The sequence below is a fragment of the Mastigoproctus giganteus genome, chromosome 13, assembly GCF_048544385.1.
Source record: "Mastigoproctus giganteus isolate SK-2022 chromosome 13, ASM4854438v1, whole genome shotgun sequence".
NCBI lineage: Eukaryota > Metazoa > Arthropoda > Arachnida > Uropygi > Thelyphonidae > Mastigoproctus > Mastigoproctus giganteus.
The window spans coordinates 48,089,974-48,117,211 of NC_143587.1; the positions used below are offsets into that span (position 1 = coordinate 48,089,974).

The 27,238-nt window shown below is 35.4% G+C and overlaps 1 protein-coding gene across 1 annotated transcript in view; it reads right to left on the minus strand.

Annotated features, from left to right (window-relative positions):
* Positions 1-706: 706 nt before the first annotated feature.
* The window catches only part of LOC150076013 (MICOS complex subunit Mic10-like), a 36,276-nt gene continuing 9,744 nt past the window's right edge, over positions 707-27,238 (minus strand). Inside the window, exons 2-4 of the mRNA XM_090387591.1 lie at positions 25,703-25,747; positions 6,170-6,279; positions 707-958 (exon numbers count right to left, since the gene is read on the minus strand). Coding sequence (XP_090243717.1) covers positions 902-958; positions 6,170-6,279; positions 25,703-25,747 — 212 coding nt within the window. The 3' untranslated portion in view covers positions 707-901. The remainder of the gene's footprint in view (positions 959-6,169; positions 6,280-25,702; positions 25,748-27,238) is intronic.

Genomic DNA, 27,238 nt, shown 5'->3' on the forward strand with positions numbered 1-27,238 from the left:
ATGCACTTAGAAAAAAAAAAAATAATAATAATCAAGCAAAACTAACCACTTCTTTTCTATATTTTTTTTCTAAAAGCAATTAATAATCACAAGAATTAACTTAAAACATCTTAGAAAAACTAGACAAGTACATAAGGGCACAAGTGGCAGTAAATGCAGACATTGCCATTGTATGATACTAAAACAAAACTGCAATACCAATAGGAATCACATGCACACCGTGCAAACCAACTAACCTGGCTTTGGCACATTGTATAAATTTTTCTAGCTTGTATTTGAAACACATATATTACAAGTAAATCTAAAAAACATGACACACTTCACTGAAATTTGTAAGAAAAGTAAGCTTTCCCATATAAAAACCATAAAAAAAAAAATATAAGCATTTTATAAAAACCATATAAAAAGCTGATTTCCAGAAATCTTGCCTTTTAAATGTCAGGTAATACAGCTGATGGAATTCACTTCACTAATGTCAGAAAGTTGTTCATATTCTTTTGAAATTACTATAGAGTGCTTGTAGAAAGAATACAAAAATAAGTTATGAAAATTCTTAAAAGTGACAATATCTTTTGAAGGGAGATGTTCCTATATTATGATTATTGGCCATGCAAAATGTTTTCTGAAAGTTCACAGTATGTGGTTGCATCAGCATAATAAAATCATATTTCTGTGTTAAAATCTATATAAATGAAAATCCAAGCAATAATGAAAACAAAAAGTTTTATTTGTCTTTCCATAAATACATTATATTATACAAATTAACCCACTCAACATTTCTCTTCCATTTAAGTAAAGCAGAATTTTCCTAATTTATTAAGTCCAAATTCTTCATGTATTCTACATAATACTTAATCTAAAAATTAAATTTCTATCCAAATAATAATAATTCTTCTATCTATTACTTCTTTTGTTCTTCACTACTCTTTGTTTCTGCTGGCTTCTCAGAACTTTTAAGCTAAAACATTAGAGTTATATTAGCAACAGGGAATATCAGAATTATTGGCTGTATTATTTATGAATATCATATTACATTGGAAAACTAAGATCTGAATTCATTTATGCAACAAAAGTTTAAGAACATTTTCAGTCCTCAAAATTCTGAGTACTTCTTACAGCAAAACCTCAAAAAATCAAATCCTTCTTGAAAATTTTGTTAATTTTTTTTTCCAAAGTCCCCAACTTCACTGAGTACTAGGTTCGGTATCACTGCATACCTAAATCGTAGATTCAAATGCTGTGATATGTCTCTCACTGATTGCTCATAATCTACTGCTAGCTATTGCTATTCAAACTGTACATTGCATAAACTTGGAAAACAAGCAGGAACATTATGCCAGAAATCACTCTGTGTCCAAAAATTTTGCACTATTCACCTCAGAAAGCTCTCATAGCTTCCAAAGCAGCCATGGGAAAATTTCCAAAGCATCATATTCCAGGCAGTAAGTTATATAAAAAAAGAAAATGTAATATATAACAGTAGACAAAGAATTTGCTTAACATAGGAAACAACTGCTTTGGGAAAGTTGGAAACAGTTTCCTGTAGACATACTTATAAAATTGTAATAACTGTATTAATACAATTATTGCTACTGCTTTTAACCTATGGCTTAGAATGTGATGCTCAGGAAGTAATCGAAAGTGAGGGATATGCTTAATTGCCATAGTGACAATATTTCTCTGCCACTCTGTCAGAACATTGCAAAACCTTTTTGTAAGTAGATGATAATCTGCTTTTTAAATAATGTTTTTAAAGGAATTTTCAAAAATCCAACAAGAGTTAAGCTCCAATAAATCCAGATGTATGAGGTTATAACCGTATTTGTGTATTTGCATGCACAGGATAATTCACTATAACAGAGATGGCAAACATTTTCCAGGCTGTATGCCAAAAATAAACTGAAACAAAAATAACAGTTTTTGTATGCCATAGAAAAAAAAAAATTAAAATTAACATTTTATTGACATATAAAGGTAAAAAATACTCATGACTTTCTAATGGGAACTTTGTTGCTGCGTAATTTTGTACACAAATACACTTACACTCCACCTAGATGTGATCGATAGACAGACCATAATGCAAATTTGCCTTTAAATAAAAAAATACTATTTTATAGTATAAACCAAGGATGGTGACCCAATAGCATGCATACCACCAGTGGCACACATGTGAAAATATATGGACACACAGCTATCCATAAACAGTTTACAAGGAGCAGTCAATAAATATTTGACTTAGGAATTTGAAACTTTGTTGGCAATTTCAACCTTCTCTATGTACCTTCTTGAACTACACATTTTTCCCACCTGTGAATAAGCCTCTTGAGTAGAACTCACTTTGAGAAAAAAACCAGACTTCTACTTTATTAATTAGCCTCTCATTAGTCTTAAATCTGTAGTCCCAAAATGGTTTCTTCATTTTAAGGAATAGTAAGTAAGAAGTCTGAAAGTGAGAGGCTGGGAGAATAAGGTAGGTACCAAAGATTTTCAAAGTCACAAAAGTCCACTGCGAGAGTAGCCTTGTGAGCAGAAGCACTGTCAACTAAGGTGGACACTTCTGGATAGCTTCCCACATTTCTTCAACTGCCGACCGGGCTAGCCGGGTGGGTAAAGTGCTTGCCTGGCAACCCAAAGTTCACGGGTTCGATTGCCGCCTCGGGCTTGGATCAAAGTACTGCAAAAACCTTGGGAGGTGCATTATGGCCACAGAAGCCTAGGCGCCAACAACTACCAAAAAAAAAAAAAAAAAATTCTTCAACTTGATAGCCTTTCTTATCTTTCCCAGAAGGTTTCTGTAGAACTCCCCAATGATGCTATTGTCCTTTGTGAGGTAATCTGTAAGGATGATACCTTTACAGCCCATGAAGAATGGCAATATGACATTGGTTTTTTGGGGAGTTAGTGAAGATGAATGTTACATTATTCGCTCATCTGTTTTGTTTCTGGGTCATAGTGATGTACCCAGCAGTCCTCCATCACAATTTGGTCAAAAAACATCAGCATTCTTCATAATAAGCTCCAACAATTGTGCAGAACACTTTTCCCTGTGGAGCTTTCAAGAAGGTGTCAACAATCTTGGAACACATCAGGCTGGCACCTTAGACATGCAGAAATTCGTACATTATGGTGCAAACACACCCAAGGACTAGCTGTTCCACTTCAGCCACAATGGCAGGGTCTGTGGCAGATGGGTTGTCTTTCTCTTGGATCATTGTGCACCTATTTTGCCTATACCTGAACTGTCTTTTCCTTTTCAGTCTCATATGATGGGCAATCCTCCCCTACACAGCTTTCATCTCCTCATGGATTTGTTTAGCATCTTTGCCTAGCAAATGAAAAAAAATTTATAATAGATCAGACTACAACCTAATGGAGGCACTGGTTAAAGAAGCATTGCAGGATCATCTAGACAAGATTTCAGTTATAGCTCGGACACAACATGGTTATGTTAAGGGAAAGATTTGACTGACCAATTTGATTGGATACTATGATGTGGTCACAAAGGAACTGGATGCAGGGAATAACTTTGATATCACATATTTGGAGCTTAGAAAGGCTTTTGATGCTGTTGCACATCCTATACCAGGGGTGGGCAACTTTTTTCGTCAGCGGGCCGAATGAAATTTTCGTATCATGACGCGGGCCGGAATATATTGAACGATTTAACAAAAAAAATCAGAACCTAAAAAATGTTATATTACTTAAATTACCAAATTATTAATGTATTTTAAAAAAAAAGTAAATACAATATTTAAATAGGAGTCGATTATAGATAAGAACTACAATTTGGAATAAACATTTTTATTGTTATGATAACAAAGTAAATGCAGAAAACAAAAACTTTAATGTGAGGGATTACATTTGGAATGTTCCTGATTTATGATTTCATCAAAATTGGGATTCAATTCACTAGTGGCTATTCGTAGAACTGCTCCTAAATTTTCATCCGTTATTCTTGATCTAATTTTGCTCTTTTTATTTTTCATTAAAGAAAATGTAGTTTCGCATAGGTATGTCGATCCAAATACTGTAAAGCCAAATATTTCTGTGCATTATCCAGAATATTTTTAAACATTTCTAGATTTAACGAGGCATAAAAGTCCGTTATTGTTTTTTTCAGCAAACTGATTCTTTAATATTAAATTTGATTGTAAATTTATCAGTTTCAACTGGATACAAGGTGGTGCATCATTGACATTAAAATTAAATGGTAGGCTTACTAAAGATAGATCTTTAGAAATTTTCTGAAAATCATCAAATCTTCTTGTTAATTCATTAAATAAGTCACTTATTATAGCCTCATATTTCTTAAAATCAGCACATTTCAGGTTTTTTCTCTTTTTTGTAAGATTGGAAAGTGAGTTAACTGTTTATTTTGGAATTGTTGCGAAAATAACTTGAGTTTTCTCATAAACAATATGACATTTGTATACATATCAAAAATAAAGTCCTTTCCCTTGTAATAATAAATTTAATTCATTTTGATGTGAAAACATATCAACGGAGAAGAAGTCGTTCAGCCATTGTTCATCTTTTAATTCACAAAATTCATTCAGCTTGTCCTTAGCATTTAAGAAGTTTACAATTTCATCCAACAAATCATGAAATCGTTTTAACACTTTTGCAAGGCTAAGCCATTTTATGTCCATATGGTAAGGAATATCAGTAAAATCACATTCAATTTCTTTCAAAAATGTTATGAATTGCCGGTGGTTTAATGCTCTTCCACGAATAAAATTAACTACTTTTGTTACAACCGATATAACATGCTTCAGTTTTAGAACTCTTTTGAAAAGGGTTTCTTGATGAATTATACAATGTAAGAAAATTATTTCTTTTCCTGGAATACGCTTTATTTCATTGCTTATCCTTTTTAATAATCCAATGTTTTTTCCTGTCAAACTAGGACACCAATCGGTTGTGATGTTGACAATTTTGTCCCACTTTATATTATATTTTTGCAAAGCTTCTTGAAGAGCTATAAAAAAAAAAAAAATCTTCGCCAGTCGTGTCTTTCATAGGATATGCAGAAAGTAATTCCTCTGTAATTTCAAATCTATGATTTATACCTCGAATAAAGATTAAAAGTTGACTCATATCGGTAATGTCACATGACTCATCTAAAGCCAGTGCGTGGTAAGTACAATCTTCCAATTTTAATTTATCACATAAATTACTTGAAATATTATCAATTCGTCTCACAAGAATTCTTCGTGACAGAGAAATTTTTTCAAACGTCAGTTTTTTTTATCAGGACATAATTCAGCAATATCTATCAAACATTCCTTCACAAATTCCCCGTCAGAAAATGATTTACATTGTTTTGCAACCTCATGTGCAACAATGTAACTAGCTTTTATCAGAGCTCTATCTGTATTTGACAAAGTTTTCAAAGTATTTTGTTGCTTACACAAACCACATTTTAAATTTTCTGCTTCAATTTTCATTTGTTCCGGTGAAAATAGCTTATATTTTACGAAATGTTTTGTTGAAAAATGCCTTTTTAGATTATATTCTTTAAAAACGGAAATAGTTTCGTTACAAATCAAACAAACAGCTTTATCGTCTATATTTGCAATTAAATATTTGAATGTCCAATTATCATTGAAAATGCGGCATTCGGCATCAATTTTTTTTTTTTAATTGGCTCATTTTATGGGCTATAAATTATATTAAATTAAAAATTGTAATAATTAGAAAAGGCATAAAGTGACTTATAAAATATCTTGCACCAATATTATTTTTTTTCAATAAGAAGTCAAACCCAAAGGAACTTTGTTCGATACTACAATAATAATTAGGAAATAATACTCTTTTACGCTGCGTAGAATCACCTGGTTAACTGCGCACTGCTTACTGCTGTACTGGCCACGATTCCCGATTTAAGCTGAACGTTTACGGCGAGTGTAGTCAGGTATGGATTTTCTATATTTATGCATTTACAGAGGGGGCCAGATTCAACATCGTCGCAGGCCAGATGTGGCCCACAGGCTGGCTGTTGCCCACCCCTGTCCTATACATTCATCTAAATGTATACTCTTTTACTCTAGACTAGTCATCTGCATTTTAAAATGCTCTTGGCAAATAAGAATTTCTTGCTCAATTAAATATCTGGCCTGTCTTTAATATGAATTTAAGTGACTAAAATTTCAAAAGAAAACTCACATACTTTTATCTTTTGGATCCTTTTTAAAACTGGCTGATTTAATTCATGTTGGCAATTTGACATTCCCATTCCTAATCCAATGCCTAAGCCCAGGGATATTGGCCATTTCCTTTCTGAAATGAACAGCACAGAAGTGGTTACAAAATAAGAAAAGCTAAAAAATTCAGCTTTTCATTACATAAACTGGTCAAAAAATATAAAATAAATAAAAAATAAGGGATCACACCATGTACAAATGATGTTTGTGTAAATAGGATGACATATAGGTAACACATGATGTAATTGAAGCTGAGTATCAGTATATCATCAAAAGGGTTTTAGGCAAATCAATCAAGAGTGAACAGCAGCTGTTGCTTTACTGTATGCCTGGAGGAACAGTTTTGTTACCACTGTGGATGGCATGTGCACATACAACTTTATTATGGCTACCCAGCAACCACTGGATTTTGAACCTGTAACGCATCAACAATTTAAGGTACCAAATAAGTTGTTGTCACCACTATTATGTAAGTGCTGACTGTCACTGAACAAGCTGTAATACCACAAGATATGGGTGAGGAAGAGCAGGCAAACCAATCCATACAGATAATTTCCCTACCTTACAACTTACTGTTGACCAGCTGTGCCCTATGGGGTTGAGATTGTCATCTATCAGAATGAACTCTCAATCTCTCAGACTGAAGAGTACCAGCATAGGAAAGGACCATGAGTCAGATCTCATCTCTAAACCTATGCATTCATGGTCACGTTCCTGATAATGTGAGCTCTGTGCAGCCACCAAGACTAATGCCACCCCATACTAGCAATCCACTTCCACCAAGCTGTGTTCCAATATGTACACAGGATTGTTTCAGATTCTTCTTTCATACCACACTAGAACCCAAAGAGAATCTGACTGCAGGATGTACCTGGGCTCATTTGTGAAAAGTACACTGTGCTGTTCCCCATCAGTCTAATCATGACATTTGCATGTCCATATTCTTCTAACGCTATAATGTTGGGTACTCAATGAAAATGACACCACAGGTCTTTGGACAGTCTATATCTGTACATACAATTTTGGATGGCCTGGATTGATCCAAGCAGTTATTCCAAGCAGCTGGGTAGCTATTTTTTGGGGTTTTTTTAAGGAGCATTAGCAACTAAGGCCATATTGCTCCGGGGATATGCGGTGGTCATTCCCTGACCTTTCCGCTTCCTCCGTATTTGGTGGTCACGGGCTCGAACCCCGGTCTAATCAAGAAGCGTGTGCTACGCACTGCTGCTCCTGCCCACAGCTGGGTAGCATTCAAGCATCAACTACAATGGACAAGGGTGGGTATGCCTCAGCATTGTTAATGGCCTAACAACCCTGGACCTTATGAATGATCTGTTTCTTGAAACCATTTCTACAACCTGTTGATGACACTTTGTAGCACACCAAGCCATGTCAACTTGGCATTATGACTGTTCTGCGTCCAGTCTCTCAATAACTCTCCAAATGGTAGACCAAGGCAAATCTGCCTGTGATGATATTTTCAGGTGTTTCACTATGATAATCAACAGTTATGTTGTCTTTTGCAGCTGTAATTCACAAATGGAAGCATCTGTAACATTGTCAAATATTTAACAAAATAAATGCACATCTGAATTTGCATATTCTCGGCCTGTATTTGTTGGAGAACTCAGTAATTTACATTTGCATGTCAAGTCCACAAACATGTGCTGTTATTGTGGATTCAATGGATATTGATAGAGAACATTGTCCAAGGAGATTGTGCAGCAAACTCCATAGTTGTTCTGACCAGAGTATTTTGAATGAAAAACCTGTCTTATGTATTTTTTATTCACATAGAGAAACTAAGAATTTGTGTCATAATTAGATTTTAATCATACCTTTATTTATTTTATTATTTATTTATTTATTTCATCATGGTTCTTGAAAGAAATTAAAAGAAATAAACTGAACTGAATATGTTTACTGATCAATGAAGGTTTAGCTTCTTTAGCAAAAATATACTAAAAAAATTCAAATTTAATCTTTTTACCAAAAACTGATATTTTATTTAAAAAAATAATATCTACACCACAATTTAAGCACTTATCCTTTCTGTCCACCTGATTTTTTTATACCCTACTCAAAAAAGTCATTGTCACCATATTTTGACAGCTTTCTTCACTTTGTCTGTATGGAATCAACGTCCTAGGTCATTTTTCAGACTTCTAAAAACATGAAAATAGTAAAGGTGAGGGTCTAGACTTATGGAGGATGCTCAGTTACTTTCCAGTGCATTTCTGGACTCACACTATTTCTGCAATAAAGTGCTGAATCTTCATGTGGTTGTACTTGGGATGCAGACTCCTGTACTGCAATCTATCACGGATCCCTGACCACACCAATCTATCCTGCTTCTGTGATAACTATGTGAGCTAATCCTGGGCAAAGGTCATCCTCCAAAGTTTTTCTTGCTTTATCATAATGATTTTGTCCATTTGAAAATTCATACGACTGGTGAGGACACACTCATTTCCTCATTTCCCAATGTGTTCTACTGTACAACATAAGCATCAGTACCAGTCGTTAAATTTACACTCATGGCAGTATACATAAATTAAATTTAGATAATAAAATCTTATTTTCATTTGACTAACCTTCATATATTTGTAGATTTCAGGTGTCTGATTACAAAAATATCGGTGAAGTTTCTCGATTACTCCTAGTATATTAACAAACTTAATTTATTCAATGACATTCACATTCTTTATTTTAAAAAAATTTCTATTTTCTAACTTTAACGTTTTAATGTAATTAAAAGAATTATTTAAAATTTTTAGCATGGGACAATACAGAGAATTGAAATGATTAAAAAATGAACTGATCTGAATAAAAGGTACAAAGTTATCTGAAAAGCCAGTTAAGATTTACTGGCACTCCATTCCTTATGTTTACAACTCATTCTTGGAAAACCAAGCACAACATTAAAAGTATTTTTCCAAATGCTTAATACTAGAAATTTGTAATGGTTTACCAAACTGTCAGAAAAGTCTGTCTAGTTTTCCTGAAAATTGCAAACAGGAATTGTTTTTACCATTCATTTAGTTTTTTTGAGTGAAAACTAATATTATTAAGAGTTCTATCTATAATTGTTTTATCATTAAAAAAAAAAAAAAAAAGATTTAATGCTATGGGTCTGTATCATAACCTATAAGAAGTTAATAGTTTTACCAATTCATCAATTCTCCAATACTGTTGATATGAAATATTGTATGCAAATATTGATTTTTTTCTAGGTAACATAAAAAAAAGTCAGATGCACAAAGTGGGTTAACCACTTGTCATTCATTTGAACGAGCTCCGGATTCAAATTCTGTCAAAGACTGGAGGAATTTTTAAAGGGCTCTTCAATTAAGGCTGTAACTAGCCAATCTTAAGTGGCAGGAATATGTTTTAAGCATGTAAACTAGCTCATGAACTTACATTTGTATAGACAATACATAATAAAGACTATATGAACTAACACAATATAACTGATGTACATAAGAACCTCAATACTAAATAAGCATCGTGTTACAAAACCTATGCCAGGGCCTTGTCCACATGCACAATGAATAAGAACAAGGATTACAAATTTGTCTTTCTCCAATGGCTGCTGACATATCACAAGAGGGTCTCTAATCTAGTGCAAAGCATTCTAGCAGGCTACTGGTTTCCCCTCCTCTTAATTCCTATTTAATCTTACTGTTAAGAGAGGTTTCTATTCCCCACCTAACCTTACTGTTTGAGTCTCTAATTTCCATCAAATCACATTGTTAATATACTGTTAGCTTTTGTGCATCATTTGCACTACTAATACCTTGAGTGTAGTTTCACCTAATTTGTATGTTTTTCTGGTATTACTACTCTCCATATGCAATACCTTGTACAAAGTATTTATCAATATTAAGCCTAAATTGCTGCTTCTCAGGCAGTCTGCCTAATTTTTCTAGGTCTTGTTGCAGTAGTATGCCTTGTTTGTTGTCATTAACCAGCATGCCAAACTTTGTATCATCTGAAAACTTGACAATCAGTTTGATATGCCTTCAACAATTTGTTAATAAATACTGAAAATATAATGGAACCAGCACTGAAGCCCAAGAGGATCCACTAATAACATCAATTCAAGAAAAGCTGTGCTGATTTATAACTGCCTTATGTCATTAAACCATCCCTTTACCCATAACAGTAAGCAGTTCTTACTGCCACAAACTCCAATTTGTACAGGAGTCTTTCATATGAAACAGTATTGAAAATTTTCTGAATGTTAGTATACCACATCAAAATTATTTTTTGCATTTGGTTCCTTTGCGACTACATTGTAATATCCAATAAAATTGGTCAGACAAGATTTCTCCTTAACAAACCCATGCTGTGTCTGATGTATAATTGCAGCCTTGTCTAGGTGGGCCTGCATTACATCTTTAACATGATTCCATTATTTTCCCTGGAACAGAATATAAACTAACAGGTCTGTAATTACTCATGCCACCCTTTGATCTCTCTTTATTAACTGGAGTTACATTCAGACATCTACGGTCTGTGGGGACCTCTACTAAATCCAAAGATGCTCTCGTAATTATGGCTATGGCTATTACCTTCTTTGCTGCCTCCCTTAATACAATCGGATAGATCCCATCCACCTCTGGTACCTTTCTTATGTTTAACTTCAACAATTTCTCTTTCACTTTCCTCTCAGTTATTACAAAATCATTTAGCTCCCTGTTAGAGTTTAATAAGCTTCTGTTCTCCACTTCCCTATAGAATTCCTCATGTGCAAATGTAGATATAAAATACTCATTCAGTTTGGCAGCTATCTGGGCAGGATCATCAACAGTCAAACCATCAATAAAAAGTAGCCCAATTTCATTAATCCCCTTCCTTCTAGTGTTTACATAAGTAAAGAAGCCTTTACTATTTTTCCTTTGCATCCTTTGCCAAAGATTTCTCATAATCTACCTTAGCATCCCTAATTTCCTTTTGACTTGATTACAGACTAGTTTATATCTAACAGAGGCTTCTGTGTCACCTGATAATTTATAAGCATCAAATATATTTTTCTTCTGCCATGAGTCTCATTAGTTCATCTGACATCCATTTAGGACTAAACATTGAACAGCATTCCTTAGTTGGTTTAAAAAGCCTTCTCTGATCAATTCCTTAAATTCTTCCCATTTAGAATTTGCTGTTGGTAACATCATCAGTTGGTCCCACTGTATAGAATTTAAAAACTGCCTGAGACCACTGTAGTTACCTTTACAAAAGCAAAAACCCTTCCCTTTACCCTTGATGGTAGTTACATCTTTAAGTAAATCCCACATCAATACACTATGATCACTGCCACCTAGTGGTTCTTTTATCTGCAGACTTAATGCATGAATGGTCACTGCTGAAAACCAGATCAAGAGTATTGCTCTTTCTTGTTGCCCCTCTAACATGCTGCTGTAGAAAACAGTCATCCAATAAATTCTCAAGTCTTGCTAGTGTGTGATTGACCAACCTACAAGTTCCAGTTAATATCTGGAAAGTTAAAATCCGCCATTATAAGACATTTTCATTTACTGACCCTCTATTTCTCTGCACAGTTGTTTGTTGTACTCATCAGAGTCATTAGGCCAATAACACACTCCACCTATTATTTTTACTTTCCTAGTGCTTATGTCACACCAAACTCACTCAACATTGCACTGTCCACTCATATCAACTGGATGCACTGTTTCAGATTTTGTGTTTCTTAACAATTAGCATAACCACCCCTCCTATCCTATCTGCACACATTGTACTCCTGCACACATTCAAATTTTGCATTCCTTATATCTGAATGACATCACGTCTCTGATATCCCAACAATGTTTGCATTTGATGTCTTGAACGGCACTTCAAATTCATCAAATTTATTTGCTATGCCCTTAGCACTGGGTACATGCAAGTATATAAGCCCATGTTTTTACTCCTAGTTACACTAACACGGCTCGTGTATTTACTTGTTCCATGATGGCTCCCAGCAGTCCTTTAAATCCCTGACACCTTGCTTTCCAGTCTACTGCTCATTCCAACAGAAGTGCAAGAATCACTTCCACCTCTGCCTGTGACTACTGTGTATTCCTCCAAGTTAGCAGTTTTCTGAATCACCTAATACCCCCCCCCCCCGACAGCATCAGCATATAATCTTGCCCTTTCTATATAAGTGCATCCCATCCCTGTAGAAGCAGTCTCTCCTGTTAACAAGCACAGACCACACCGAGAAAACTTCTACCCCATAAGCCTTGCACAATCTCTCCGAGGCAGAATTGATTGACAAGACTCCCTCCAATCATGTCTGGCCAGAATTGTAGACACTTTCAAATTTAACCCTAACTCGCAACTTTTTTCTCAACATTACCCTGAACTTGTTAAGTGAGTCAGCAGATTTCCTATTCTTAATGTCATTAGTGCTAACATGTACAATAATATTACCTTTTGTGCCCTCAAAAGAAATATGCTCTACGTCATCAACTTTTTCCCTTGGGAGACATACCCTGCTCCTATTCCACCTATCATTTTTGCGCAATATAAGGTTGAACTTGGTTACGACAAGCATCAAGGTACTGACAAAATTTCCTTGTTATAACCATTACTCACTATATCAGTGATGAATTAAATCTACCTCCTATTTTTTTTAAATTCTTAACTTGATAAAAAGATTGATTCAAAAAACAAAAGAATTATTAGAGAGAAAAAAAAATACTATTAGTATATATACATTATTATTATTAATAAGCTTGTATAAACTACAATACACTTAATACTAAACACAATATATTTCTCCGTAATTAAAAACAATACTAATTAATAATAAACATGATTTAAATTAGCCTTTTTATTGTGGTGAACCACTGAAGCAGTGCTTCATCGACATTTGTAACCTTGCACTTTCTAAAAAGTTTTTTTTGTTTTTTTTTTCCGGTTATGTTCTTTTCCAGTGCCGATATGTAAACATATTTATTCTTCCAAAATGTCGATACTGTTGAAGAGAACAAAGAAAACTTTTTACACACTTCAACATTTTTTGCACCACATTCTAACTCAAGAATAACTTTTACTTTTTCGCGAATTGAGAGAACTTCCTTTAGTTAGTAGACATGTTTCTGAAGGAAGGGTTCATTTCTAAAATGAGAGTAAAATGATCTGCAATCTAAACAATTATCATTTCCAAAATTCTTATATTATTGTTTCTAAAATTCTTAAGTCCAAAAATAAATTTATGGTTCAGTGAATACAAGACAATCTGTAAATAGGGTAATGTGACCATAGAAATTACAAGTGGAACACCAATGCACAATTGTATAGCCCCCATTCCTGAAAGGACAAGGTTAGGTCATAAACCGGCCCCTAATCCGATGTGGGTGGTCATAAAAGCTAAGTCGCTCATTTCATTTTTGTCTATTCCAAGAATTGGGTTTTTTCAACTACCCAAGTAATTAAGAATGTTTACATAGTTACCAAAATTTGTACAGTATATCCATGTAGTACACTTGATATAACAGTGAGCAATTGTATGGGAATATGCATAAATTAAAATCATTATAGCTTTTTGCTCATTACAGCCGTAATCTCATAATTTCCATGCTTGTTATAACCAAGTTCGACTGCATTTCTCATTTCCCTGACAATAGAATCACCAACAACAAATAGCTCCTGTGGGACCAACACATTCTGCCTTGTGTGCCACTGTGTTACCTGATGCTTGACAGGTCCCCTAATTTTAATTCTTTGAGGACATCCACCCTGTTCTTCAAGCTCTCATAAAAGCTCATAACAACACTGAGTCAGCACCTAATATCCTCACATTCTTTATACCGGAAATACACAAAGAAATCCTCGTAGCAATATCATGCTCCATCCCAAACAAGCAGTACATTTCATAAGGCCATGATCTGGAGGATAACCGTCCCCCCCCAGTTTTCCCCCCAGCCACAGCTCTCCTATTACTTTGAGCCCTTTGCTTTGCTGCTCTGAGGCAGGATTTTCATTCAAATTCAATTTAATTAAGAATGCTACACTAAACTAATATATTTAAGGCATTAATAAAACTATGCACCGGTTATGCAGCAATAATAGTATTATTTCTGCATAACTGGTATGAAGTTTACATTATTAAATATATATCACAATATCAAGCTTAGGTTGTATTATGTCATCTAACTTATGTTATATGTATTTCGTATCTCCTATCAAGTTTATGTTATAATGTTACATTTGTAAGTTCTAAGTAATTATAATAGATAATAAATTTATTTAATACCAGCCTACATGACTCGAACTTTCGTACCTATTTGCCACAATTAAAATCACCAGAATTCCCCTACCATGCACTTGATACTATAACAATGGTGGCCAAACTCAAACATTCTTATTGATACAAAACAATGGTGGCTGAAGTCTGCTATGTTTTCTTAAGCAATTATAAATGATAAGTAACAAACAAATTCACCAACGTAATCAGAGAATTGCAAATAATAACTACACTTCTAATTTTAAATCAAAAGTTAAATGCAATAATAATACTATTCCAATTTGCGAGTTACGCAGCAATAATACTACCACACTACCAAGTTTAAAATATATAGTATAGCATAATACATTACACTTGTAAATTATGAGTTAATTATAATATATAATAAAATTATCCAACTAAGTCCAACCTACGTGATTCGAACTTTCGAGTTCTTTAACCACTGGATTCTTTCAAAAGAATTCTTTAACCACTGATTATTATTTTCCCTGAAACAGTGGTCAATATTACAGGTTTATAATTACTCACTCTTTGATCTTCCATTGAGAATAGAGAGACATTTGCACATATCAAATTTATAGAGACCTCCCGTGAAATCAAGGATGCTCTCATAATTATAGCCAAAGGCTGCTTACCTCTTTTGCTACTTTTTTAATATAACTGGATATATCCCATCAGCCACAGGAGCCTTGTTTACTTTTTGCTTCAGCACCCACTTATACTTTCTTCTGTTTTTGTGATTGTATTTGCCTATTTTTGCTCTTTTGAGAGTGATTTTGTCCAGCGCGATCGCTACAGCTTCAGCAGTAGCGAGCCCACTGGCATAGCCACTGATTTGAATACGTCTCAAAAGTCGAGAAATTTGAATATATTATACTTGAAACGGCTCGTGATAAGGTTATTTTGTATGGAAAATATAATACTCCTGACAGAATTAACTTATACTTAGTTTATAAAATAGTTTTCTTTGTCTACAGGCGTTTCCCGCCAAAACCTGAAAATCGCGATTTCTGATTTCTAGTGGGCCTACACTGGAAATAAGTACCTCAAACCACTACTTAAAACGTCAGAAAATTGCTACGAAAGTGAATTTAATGCAGAAATTATGTCGGAAAAATCAAATAATGAAAAATTCTGGACAATGACCTAAAAGACTCCTCTGAAAATGAAGCTAGAGTGCTCAGGGAGAAAGCCCCTGTTAATGAGGAAAATGGTAACGAACTGGATAGCTGGCCACCTGGCCCCCTCAGTATTAAGAAGGGCAGGAAAGGAAAAAAATCAAGAAACTATAGAAATTCCAGAGATGCAACAAAAGACAGAAGAAGAACTAAAACTAGACTACCTAACAAATTTGACTGACCCTATCAAACAGGCAAAGGAAACCAGAGTGTATCTAGAAGAATATATGCACAAGCAAACCAACAGGATCACTTCTGCAATTAGGCTGCAGATAGTGAACTGTTGGTCACTGCTTGAGCAGCGCCTGATTGAATTAAACACAGAGAACCAAGTGTTAAAATCAAAATTAGAGGTTACAACTGAGGAGAACAACAACTATAAAACAATGAACACACTAACCTATGCCCAATGTGCAAAGGTTAATGGCAAACAGGACATAACTAAAGCAAAACAAATAGCTACTAAGCAACCTAATATAAACAAGGAAAGCAACATTGTTATTCTGAAAGCAAAAAGTGACTCTACCCATAAAACCAGTGAGGCAGTTAAGGACACAGTGGTAACAAAGCTGAGGCCTCATCTGAGAGAAATAAAGATAAACAACATGCGGAAAATCAGGAATAATGGAGTCCTGATCGAGGTAGCAAGCAAAGAAGATCTAAGAAAAATAGAAAACCATCCTGAAATTAAAAAACTGGCCTTGGTCCCTGAAAAACCAAAAGGGAAAAACCCTAATATTATAATCTTTGATGTACCTGTGTCAGTAATAGAAAAAAGAATTCATGATGGATATCTACTTCAAAAACTTTAACAATGAAATGACAATAGATGAATTTGCTGCTGAATTCCTGCTGAAAAGAGCAACAAAAAACAAAAGGAATGGACAACTCAACATAATTGCAGAAATTACACCAAAAATTTGGAAGGTATTGCAGGGACAACAGAGAATCTATGCTGGCTGGACCAGTCATAGATTTAGAGAACATTTCCCTATCCAAAGTTGCTTTAACTGCCATAAATATAGTCACATTGCCAGAGACTGCACTCAGAAAGAACCTGTCTGTGGTCACTGTGCAGTCACTGGCCACGATTAAAAAATTGCAAAAATAAGTCTCAGCAGCCAAAATGTGCTACCTGCAAGGCAGCACGGCTGACTGACTATACACATAGTATCAGGGATGATAAATGCCCCAGTTATAAAAAAATGGCAAAACTTATACAATCTAGGACCAACTATGGGCCAGATTGAAAATTTAAATGTGACTAGGGCTCTAAATCTTGTCCAATTGAATGCCAATTGAAGAGCAAGAGCCGTTGTAGATCAGATCAAACTCAAATTGGAAGAAAATAATATAGATATCTTGGTACTCCAGGAGCCCTACGAACATATGGGTAGAGTTCAGGGATACCCAAGAGACTATAAAATAATAGAATACACCTCAGGTGTCCCTTCCACAGCAATAGTAGTTAAAAATACTGAGTTTACAGTCACAAAGGTGGGTCACCTCTGCTCCCCAGTGGGAGTGTGTGCCCATATTACCAGTGCTGTAGGACAGTTTTACATTATTTCACTATATTCCAGACCAGGTGATAATCATCATCATCAGCCATTTTCAATCCACTGCAGGATGAAGGCCTCTCCAGCAACTTTCCAGTTCCTTCTGTTTTGAGCACTGGCCATCCATTTACTACTCAGAAACTCATGAATTTCATCTATCCATCTCCGCCTTTGTCTTCCAGGTTTTCTTCTAGCTCCTCTTGGGTACCATTCTGTTATTTTCTTAGTCCATCTGTCATCATGTCTTCGAGCTATGTGTCCTGCCCAAGACCATTTTAGTTCTTTAGTTTTGATAAGAATGTCCTTTACTTGAGTTTGCTGCCTAATCCATGTGTTTCTCTTCTTATCTAACAGTCTGATTCCCAATATAATTCGTTCCATTCTTCGCTGTGTAGTTCTTAGCTTCTCTTCCATTCTTTTGGTGAGTGTCCAAGTTTCACTTCCATAAGTCATGGTGGGGAGTATACATTGGTTCATTATTTTATGTTTCAGACAAACTGGGATATTGCTCTTCAGTATGTGACTATATTTCCTGAATGCTATCCATCCAAAATTTATTCTTCTCTTGACTTCCAGCCATTTATCATTATTACAGCTAATAACTTGTCCCAGATAAGTATATGACTCCACCTTTTCAATTACTGCTCCTTCAATCATTATTTCCCTTTCCGTGGCATACTTGTTCATCATTACTTTTTTTTTAGCCATATTCATCTTTAGTCCAAAATCCTTACTAACTGTGCATAACTGATTAAGATTTTCCTCTAATTCTTTGGGATCGTGGCTTATGACCACAATGTCATCTGCAAATCGTAAATGGTTTAGGTACTCTCCGTTCACATTGACTCCTTTCTGCGACCAGTCTAATCTTCTGAAAGCTTCCTCAAGGGCAGCAGTAAACAGCTTCGGAGATATTGTGTCTCCTTGTTGAACTCCTTTCTCGATTTTAAATTTGCTACTGTCTTTGTCTAGTCTAATAAAGGATGTAGCACTCTCATATATTTTCTTCAAAATCATAATATATGGAGTCTCTATGCCTTGTCTTTCCAGTGCCCGAAACATTGCCTTATGCTGTATGGAGTCAAATGCCTTTTCATAATCCACAAATGCCAGGCATAATGGTATTTTATATTCATTTGCTTTCTCCATTAGCTGTGATATTACGTGAAGGTGATCCATAGTTGAGAATCCTGTCCTAAAGCCAGCTTGCTCTGTCGGTTGATTCTCATCAAGTATTCTTTCTAATCTGTTAGTAATGACCCTTGTGAACAACTTGTAGATATGGGATAACAAGCTAATTGGTCTATAATTTCCAATTTCTGATTTATCTCCTTTCTTATGCAGCAAAACTATGATTGCATTATTCCACTGCTTAGGCATCACACCTTTTCTAATGCACTTTGTGAAGAGCCTTGCCAGTTTTTGTGTTATGTCTCTTCCTCCCAATTTTAACAACTCTACAGTAACTTCCTCTTCCCCCGAGGCTTTCCGATTCTTCATTTTCTTCAATGCATGTTCTACCTCATCAGGAAGAATATCGGGTATGTCGTATGTGTTGCTACTTTGCAATCCATGTTCCCCACTGCTGGTATCATTCCTTCGCTCCTTGTATAATTCTCTATAGTAGTCTTCTGCTATTTGAATTATGCCTTCTCTGCTGTTTATAAGTACACCATCGCTATTCTTCAGTTTCAGTATCATTTGTCTTTCTGTATTACTGCTCATGGCTGCTGATTTAAATCCTTTGTTTACCCTTAATGTTTGTTCTACTTTTCTTGTGTTAAATCTTCTTATGTCCTCTCTGAGTCTCTTTCTAATGGCTTTGCATAACTCAGTATACTCAATTTTCTCCCTGTCAGTGTGTTTCTTGCTCTTCATTTGTCGTCTTTGGTTCATCATGACAAGTGTTTCTTGACTAATTTTTTCTTCTTTGGATTTCTGTTTCCCTATAGGTTTCTTGGGCTTTATCACTTTCAGAAAGTTGTAATATTCCTCGTCGATATCTTGGTCCTGAGCAGTCTGCAGAAGCTTAAACTTGTTCTTAAGTTCCAGTACACACTGCTTTTTCTCCTCCTCTGCTATTTCAAAGACCTTTGTATTATTTACTCGAGTCAGTTTTTTCCTTTCCTTTCCTACATCTATATCAAGTGTACATCTTACCATTCTGTGATCACTTCCAACATTTACCTTATTCAGGACGGTAACATCATTCACAATATATCTTCTGTTAGTGAGGATGAAGTCGATTTCATTAGTTGTTAATCCATTTGGACTCTTCCATGTCCACTTTCTATTCACCCTTTTCTTGAAAAAAAGTGTTCATTACTGACAGTCCTTGAGATTCTGCAAATTCCACAAGTCTTTCACCTCTTTTATTTCTTTCACCAATTCCAAAATTTCCTATAGTTCCTCTTTCTGCACTGTTTTGCCTTTTTCCAACCTTAGCATTGAAGTCCCCCATAATAATAGTGTAGTGGGTTTTCTGCTCATCTAGAAGACTCTCAATTTCAGTGTATATTTCTTCAACCTCTTCATCATCATGGCTCGACGTTGGTGCATAAATCATTATAATCTTTAGCTTGTACTTCTTAGAAATCTTGAATATTAGTCTTGACACCCTTGGTGATGTACTTTTGAATTCCAAAATGTTGTTTTTAAAATCTTTATGGACCAGAAACCCAACTCCACCTTCACTCCTTTCACTGTTTCCATTGGTGTACAGCAGATTTCCACTTGATAAACTTATAAGTGATGATAATATATAAATCCAACTATTGAATACCTACAAGTAGTCACAAACTTGCTACCTACTGCAAATATCATAGTGTGTGCTGTCAACTGCCGGTCAGCCTTATGGCATAGCCGTACAGAAGACAGAGCAGGCACACACAACGGTCAGATACTTTCAGACTATATAGCCACCTCACCCTTTCAAGTACTAAACCAACCAAATAACCTCCCAACTTTTAGCAGTACCATGTGGGAGAGTGACATTGATATCACTCTTGCCACCAATTCAATAGCTTATAAAATCAGACTGGTGTGTCCAGCCAGCCTGGACCACATCAGATCACAGAGCCATTTCCTTCAAACTAAACAGGCAATTACAAACAACCCAACACTCTCTGTTGGATATCAAAAGGTATAACCTTAAAAAGGCAAACTGGCAGATTTTTGCAGAACATACAGCAGCTGAGCTGCAAAAACAGGAAAATGAGTGGTCTAGATCAGGCAACTGTAGCCCGGACGAGCAAGCACTGACTATGACAAACATTTTAACAAAAACAGCAACCCTGTCTATCCCACGGAAAAAACCGAAGAAGCAGACAGTTCCCTGGTGGTGCCCCGAACTGACTATACTCAGAAGTAGGGTACACCAGGCACGGAGACATTTTCAAAGAGCCAGAACATCTTGGTCACAAAATGAGGTGGATGCACTGAGAGATTCTTATAAAACTCTCAGGAATCAGTATACAGCCCTCATAAGAGATAAGAAAAAGGAATGCTGGAAGCACTTGGTGGGAACTACTGGAAACAATAACCCTTGGGGAGTTGTCTACAGAATAGTGACCAACAAGCTGCCAAGAGGAGATGTCTTAGAAACTACTGTCAAACCAGATGGAACCCCAACCCTGTGTTGGGTGGATTCTGTAAATAACATCCTAGACAGTATCATTCAGACTGAAACTGGAAATCATTCCCACACCCAGCTCGACATTATAAAAGAAAACACTGAATATGAACAATGCCAATATTGAACCTCTGTTCACTATACAAGACTTAGAAATAGCATTATCTAAAACCAAAAACAATAAATGCCCAGGTTTTGATCTTTCAGAGGTTGAGATTATCAAAAAATTAGCGGAAATAGCACCAGATAAATTAATAGCACTATATAATAACTGTATGACAGAAGGTATATTCCCAAAAATATGGAAACAAGCTGTGTTAAGGTTAATCCTGAAAAACCCTGAAAAACTCCCTACTGATCCCAAATCATATAGACCAATAGCCCTACTCCGTGTACTAGGGAAAATATACGAAAGATTAATATACAGCAGATTAGCTCAATATTACACAGAAGCAGGCTTGCATTCCAACAATCAGTATGGTTTTAAGCAGGGCAATTCTACGGAGGATGCCATGCACCACCTACTGACAACAGTTAAAAACACAGAGGAGAAATATATGCTGGCAATCTCCATTGACTTTGCTGGGGCATTTGACTCACTGTGGTGGCCTAGTGTCCTTGGAGACTTCGCCAGGCAAATGCCCCACAAAACCTCTATAAGGTAATAAACAGCTACCTTACAGACAGAAGTGTCTCAGTACGCACAAGGTTCCAGGAATTGACACGCCCTGTGAATAAAGGCTGCCCGCAGGGATCAATCCTTGGCCCTTTCTTTTGGAACATTGTTCTGGATGAATTTCTGGCCTTGGATCTGGGCCCCGTGGAAAGCCTGGCCTTTGCAGACGACATGATTTTCCTTGTAAAAGGCAACTCACGAGTGGTTGTAGAGCAAAGATCAAATGCCGCTCTCTTGCAGCTGCAGGAGTGGGCACAAATGCACATGCTCAAAATATCACCTGAAAAAACCAAACAAATACTTCTAAAAGGTAATTTGGACATAAGAAGACGTCCACAAATCAAAATTAACACAATTACTATAAAAATGGTAACAGAACTAAAATATCTTGGAGTGGTCTTTGATTCAAAATTAACTTTTTACCCCCATTTGATCTACTTGGCAAAGAAAGTGCGAAATTATGCAGGTATGATTGCCAGGATCAGTCGAGCAGACTGGGGACTCAAAAGAAAGACCCTGGCAATCATATACCGTGCAATGTTCCTACCTGTTATCACCTATGGAGCCGGTGCGTGGTTCATCCGCTCAGCCATAGTAAGAAATAGGAATAAATTAGAATCGATACAAAGGACAATACTACTCACTATTACCAGAGCATGTCGCACAGTAAGCACACCTGCACTACAGTTGCTGGCCGGAACTCTCCCACTTTACCTGGAAGTAGCCAAAAGAGGCTTATATTATAGATTTAAAAAGGGCATACCCACAGAATTTCTGGGGATAGCCCTTGATACAACCAATACCTTCAATGATGAAAGAAAAAGAATAGCCACAAAGCTCCACGAGCTATGGCAAACAAAGTGGGAGCAGGAAACCAGAGGTCTGGTCACCAAACGGTTTCTGCTACTGGTGTCAATGGTTAGCCCAAAGCCACCTAAGTGGTATGCCCCTGGACTTTTTACAACATTTATATTGACAGGGCATGGCTCCCTAAAAGCCAAACTAACCTCCTTAGGCCTGACCGATGACCCAAACTGCACCTGTGGCGAAAGTGAAGACTGGGCACACATTCTCTATGAATGTATAATATATGACATCCCCAGAACAGTGCTAATAGCACAGATTGGTCCCCTTCCCAGGGGAGAAGAACATCTCTTCATCATAGAAGAGCAAAATTATAAAGCTTTTACATCTTTCACACAGAAAGTTTTCGAAATGCGCAGAGCAATGCAAAGAATGGCAATTCAGCCCCCCAGCAATTAAATAATAATCAATAGTAAAATTGCCCAAGTTTCCCACCACGCCCAGATGATGACTTAAAAACTGTTAGGATAGCATTATTCTGCACCCTGACAGAAACCTGACATAACAAAACTCCCCATGACTACCATGCCATGTGTAGGAACCTGGGGCCCCAAACCAATGTAGGGGAGGGGGATGGGAATGCATGCAAAGAAAGTGAATGGGAATGAGCAGAAGAGCAAATGTAATTGGCTGAAAGAATACAAAGTTAAAAATAACTTACATTACTTTATATATACTGTACCAACAAACATTTACAAACCACATAAACACTATGACTGCATTCTCCCCTGGCCTGCACCACAACTGAAGAATAACAGTAAGTTGCGGTGCCCAGAGAGTGCAGTGCAGAAAGAAAGAGTCGAATAAATGAGATGAGAGCTAGAAGAATGAATAAAAGTGTAAGCGTGAGAGAAAAGAACACAAACCACAAATGCTAAGTTAAGTACACACTAACCCTAGTTTTAATTAGTATTTAAATTTACGCTACCCATCATTGCATCCCCTCCTGGTGTGTGAGAAAAAGATGAATGAGTTGAGTGAAATAAAAAAATAAAATAAAAATATATATATAAAAAAAAAAAAAATTATAAAATAAGAAAAAAGTATAAAAAAAAAAAAAAGAATGCAAGTAGAGTGAGAATGCACATTACGAATGAAGTAAATATGCGTGTCTCCCCCCCCCCTCACCTGGTAGGTTCCCCACTGCCAGCTAACATATCCCACCCCCAGAGCGGGATGGGCAGCTGGACCTTTATACCGGATTCGACACTCCTTGGACATGACACCGACGAAGACATTCTGCGGCTTTGCTGCCAACACGCCATTGGCGATCCGAACTGGGTACTCTAACCTGGTTCCCTTTAAAATCCCATCCCCAGGCAGGGAATAGAGGAGACGGATCTCTGTCTCCTCTCCTCCCTGCCTACCCCCCATATTTCGCCTGGTGGGGCTCGTCTCCACTGACCTCTTTGGGGATGGTGGTCATGGGCTTGAACCCCGGTCTGATCAAGAAGCATGTACTGTGCACTGCTGCTCCTGCCCACCTGGCTACGGACATGAGCCATGTCCGTAGCCATGACATGAGCACTAAGAAAACAAAAATAAGGGTAGTAGTGTGTTATAGGCGTAATAACTGTGATGAGTATGAAGTACTACAAACTTAATGTAGTTTGTTACTTAGAATTATATAAATATTTATATACAGTGTACCTTTTACAAATATTACATTATGGCAGGGAACAAACATCCTAGATAGTACTAAAGATTAATCTCCAATAAAAGTTGATCATGACTTGCATATATCTCTACTACAAACTTTATGTGATGCATGGAACTATTCAGTAACGGATATTGAGTTCAAATAGTATTTACTGTGTATTACACTACTGTGAGTAGAGTAGTAGAGAGTTTTTTTTTTATCATTAACTGAACAATTAAGCTAATTCAATCTCTGCTACATATAACAAACAAAATTTAATTTAAATCATTAAATTTCTTAATGCTGTTTGTTTATAACTTAAGTAAATGTTTTAAGAAATTGACTTTTTCACTAAACAAACATGACAAATTAACATTTGAAGCATTGGATTTTTATTTTAATTTCAATGTTTTCTTGGCTGATACAAAACTGTCTTTTTAGTATAAAGTTTACTTTTTTTTAAGATAGTTACAACAAAGATATTAGTATTATATAATTCAAAGGATAGCAAAACCTTCAAAAGATACTGTGTTTCTTTGCCTAGAAAAGTGTTATAACAAATCTAAGAGATTCAGGTACCATATATTCATCAAAATATATCCCCAGGGGCTCATATCTGGTGAGTATGGGCTTGGCACACCCAGGGTCCTGAGCTGGATATCATCATTCTTCTCTTTCTTGGTGATTCCTTTCTACCCCTCTCTCTCTCTCTCTCTCTCTCTCTCTCTCTCTCTCTCTCTCTCTCAGAGTACTCAGGAATTTTTTTTTTTTTTTTTGTCTGGTGCAGCATAAACCTCAGGCTTCCTTGCACTGTATGGCTAATAATAATAATAATAATAAATAAAACTGACTGTTATTCTAATTTAACAGATCCACTACCTGTGGATTTTTTTCTTTACTTTTTCAACAGAAAATGTCAGCTTCAACTTGTCTTCGCCTTAAACTTATTTTACATATGAAGTAAATTTAAATATGCACTTTGCTATTAAAACAATTAACATATATTATTTTCCTGTTTGTCTTCCACTATTGATAAAAGATTAAAATTTGGTTAGCACTAAAAAAATTCCTTAATTCTACCAGATCCAGTAAACAAAATTTGCAGTTTCTGGGCACATCAGTATTTTTTCAGTCCTAATATAGCAATTCTCCACAATATTTAAACATTAAACAATAAAGCAAAATGGGACAGACATATTACAAACTATTGGATGGGGATTATACAAATCCAGTTCCTAGGCACAGATATAGACAGAAGAGACAACAAGCCAAATGGATGATTTAGATTGTGATAATTGCCAACCTAAACATTCTCTCAATTTGCTGAGTCATATCAGCCAAATAACTAACAAGATAAATGCAGATTTTAAAAAAAATCTGGAAAATTTCTTAAATGAAGAAAACAAAATACCCAGAACCATTGGATGTTTTATAGAAGCACAGAAGAATATAATTAAACTTTTTCTGCATCAAACTCGTCTGTTTCAAAGATTAAAAAAATATATTTCCATATGGTACACAAAGAAAAAAATACATTCCACCTTTGTGAAATGTGTGCAATATAAAAAAATTTCGAACACAACTTCATAAACATAACAGTAACAATAACTTTAAAAGTCTGTTTCCAATAACTATATAATTTATTCAGATTCTCATCTGTAAAGGACAAAATGAAAAAAAACTTGCAACAAATAAACTTACTTTTCAGCAGTAGTGAAAAAAGCACACCCAATGCCAGTCCAGTTCCTAATAATCAAATAAAAATGAACAGATGAATTTATTTTTCTTTTCAGTGGTCAATTAGAAAAAATTTAATTACAAAAACTAAACCATTTCTAACTTATAACCTTCACTTGCAGAACTGAAATAAGTGAAAATTCAAGTTGTCAAAAAAAAAAAAAAAAAAAAATGTACTTGATAATTTTTTACAAAATTCATTTGCCTGGCTAAAAGAAAATAATCTGCAGTGAAAGAAACAAATGTGTTTCATGAATAGCACTGACCTCTAAGTGAGTGATGGGTACAATTAAAATGTCACAAATAATTAATTTGATTATAGAAAAATCATTCGATTATACTCGTTTATACTCGTATCATTCGAATGATCCATTCAATTATTTAAATCTCCCAATTACTAAAATTATGCCCATTACTACTCAGTGCAATGAATCACACTCCATTTTTTACAGCATATCAAATAATACCCAGAGACAGCATCATAATATACACTCCTGCCTAACAGATTGGAATCACATTTCATTTTTCTTAATTTTCAAAGTTTTCATTAAAAGAGTACCTTACTAGTCGGTTCAATTTTTTGATTGTTATAAAAATATTTTCTAATTATATAAAAATCAAAACTTGAATAATTACAAATATTTAAAAAATTTCTAGAATATTAAAGAAAGGTATAGAAGACTCCCGAATGTGGTAAAACAGAAAATTCCTGACTGTTGTAGTAGATTCTATATAATATAAATTGGAAGTAAGAGCTGTAACTTATGAAATTGAACACGTAATTCAGAAAGTGTTTGGTGTAAGTTTAGTGTCTTTCATGATAAACATGGCAAGAAATAAGGAACTAAATGTTGAAAAAGAAAAAAAAAAAACGCTGCTATTATAACTCTGTATAAAGAAAATGATACGTATTGGCAAAAAACTAGGTATTTCACTTAAAGGAGCGCAAACAACAACCATTCAACAATTCATGGAGATAAGCATTTAAAGGACAAACCACAATCGAGATGACTGAGCGTAACAATGGTAGTGTAAGATAAGACCATAACTCTGATTTCTAAATGCAGTCAATGACTGACTTACTGCATCTGAAATCCAAGCTGAGTTCAATAGGAACAGAGAAACTCCTGTGTCTACATCCACTGTAAAACTTCATCTTAAACAAGCAGAACTTCATGGTCGTGTAGCAGTATGAAAACACTTAGTAAAACAGAAACCTTAAAAAAATGGATGGCATGGGCTAAGAGTCATCAATGTTAGAAAATTGAAGAGTAAAAAAATGCTATGGATGGATGAATCCAAATTTGAAATTTATGGATCCAAGCATACAATTTATGAGAGACAATCAACTGAAAAAAATTGTGCCACATTGTTTAGTGCTTACAGTCAAGCATGGTACCAGTAGTAGGTTTTTTTTTTTTTTTTTTTTTAATGTAAATCCCAAACGAGAGGTATTAGAACCTATAGTACTTATTACCATGCTTGGGTTGGAGGTTGAGA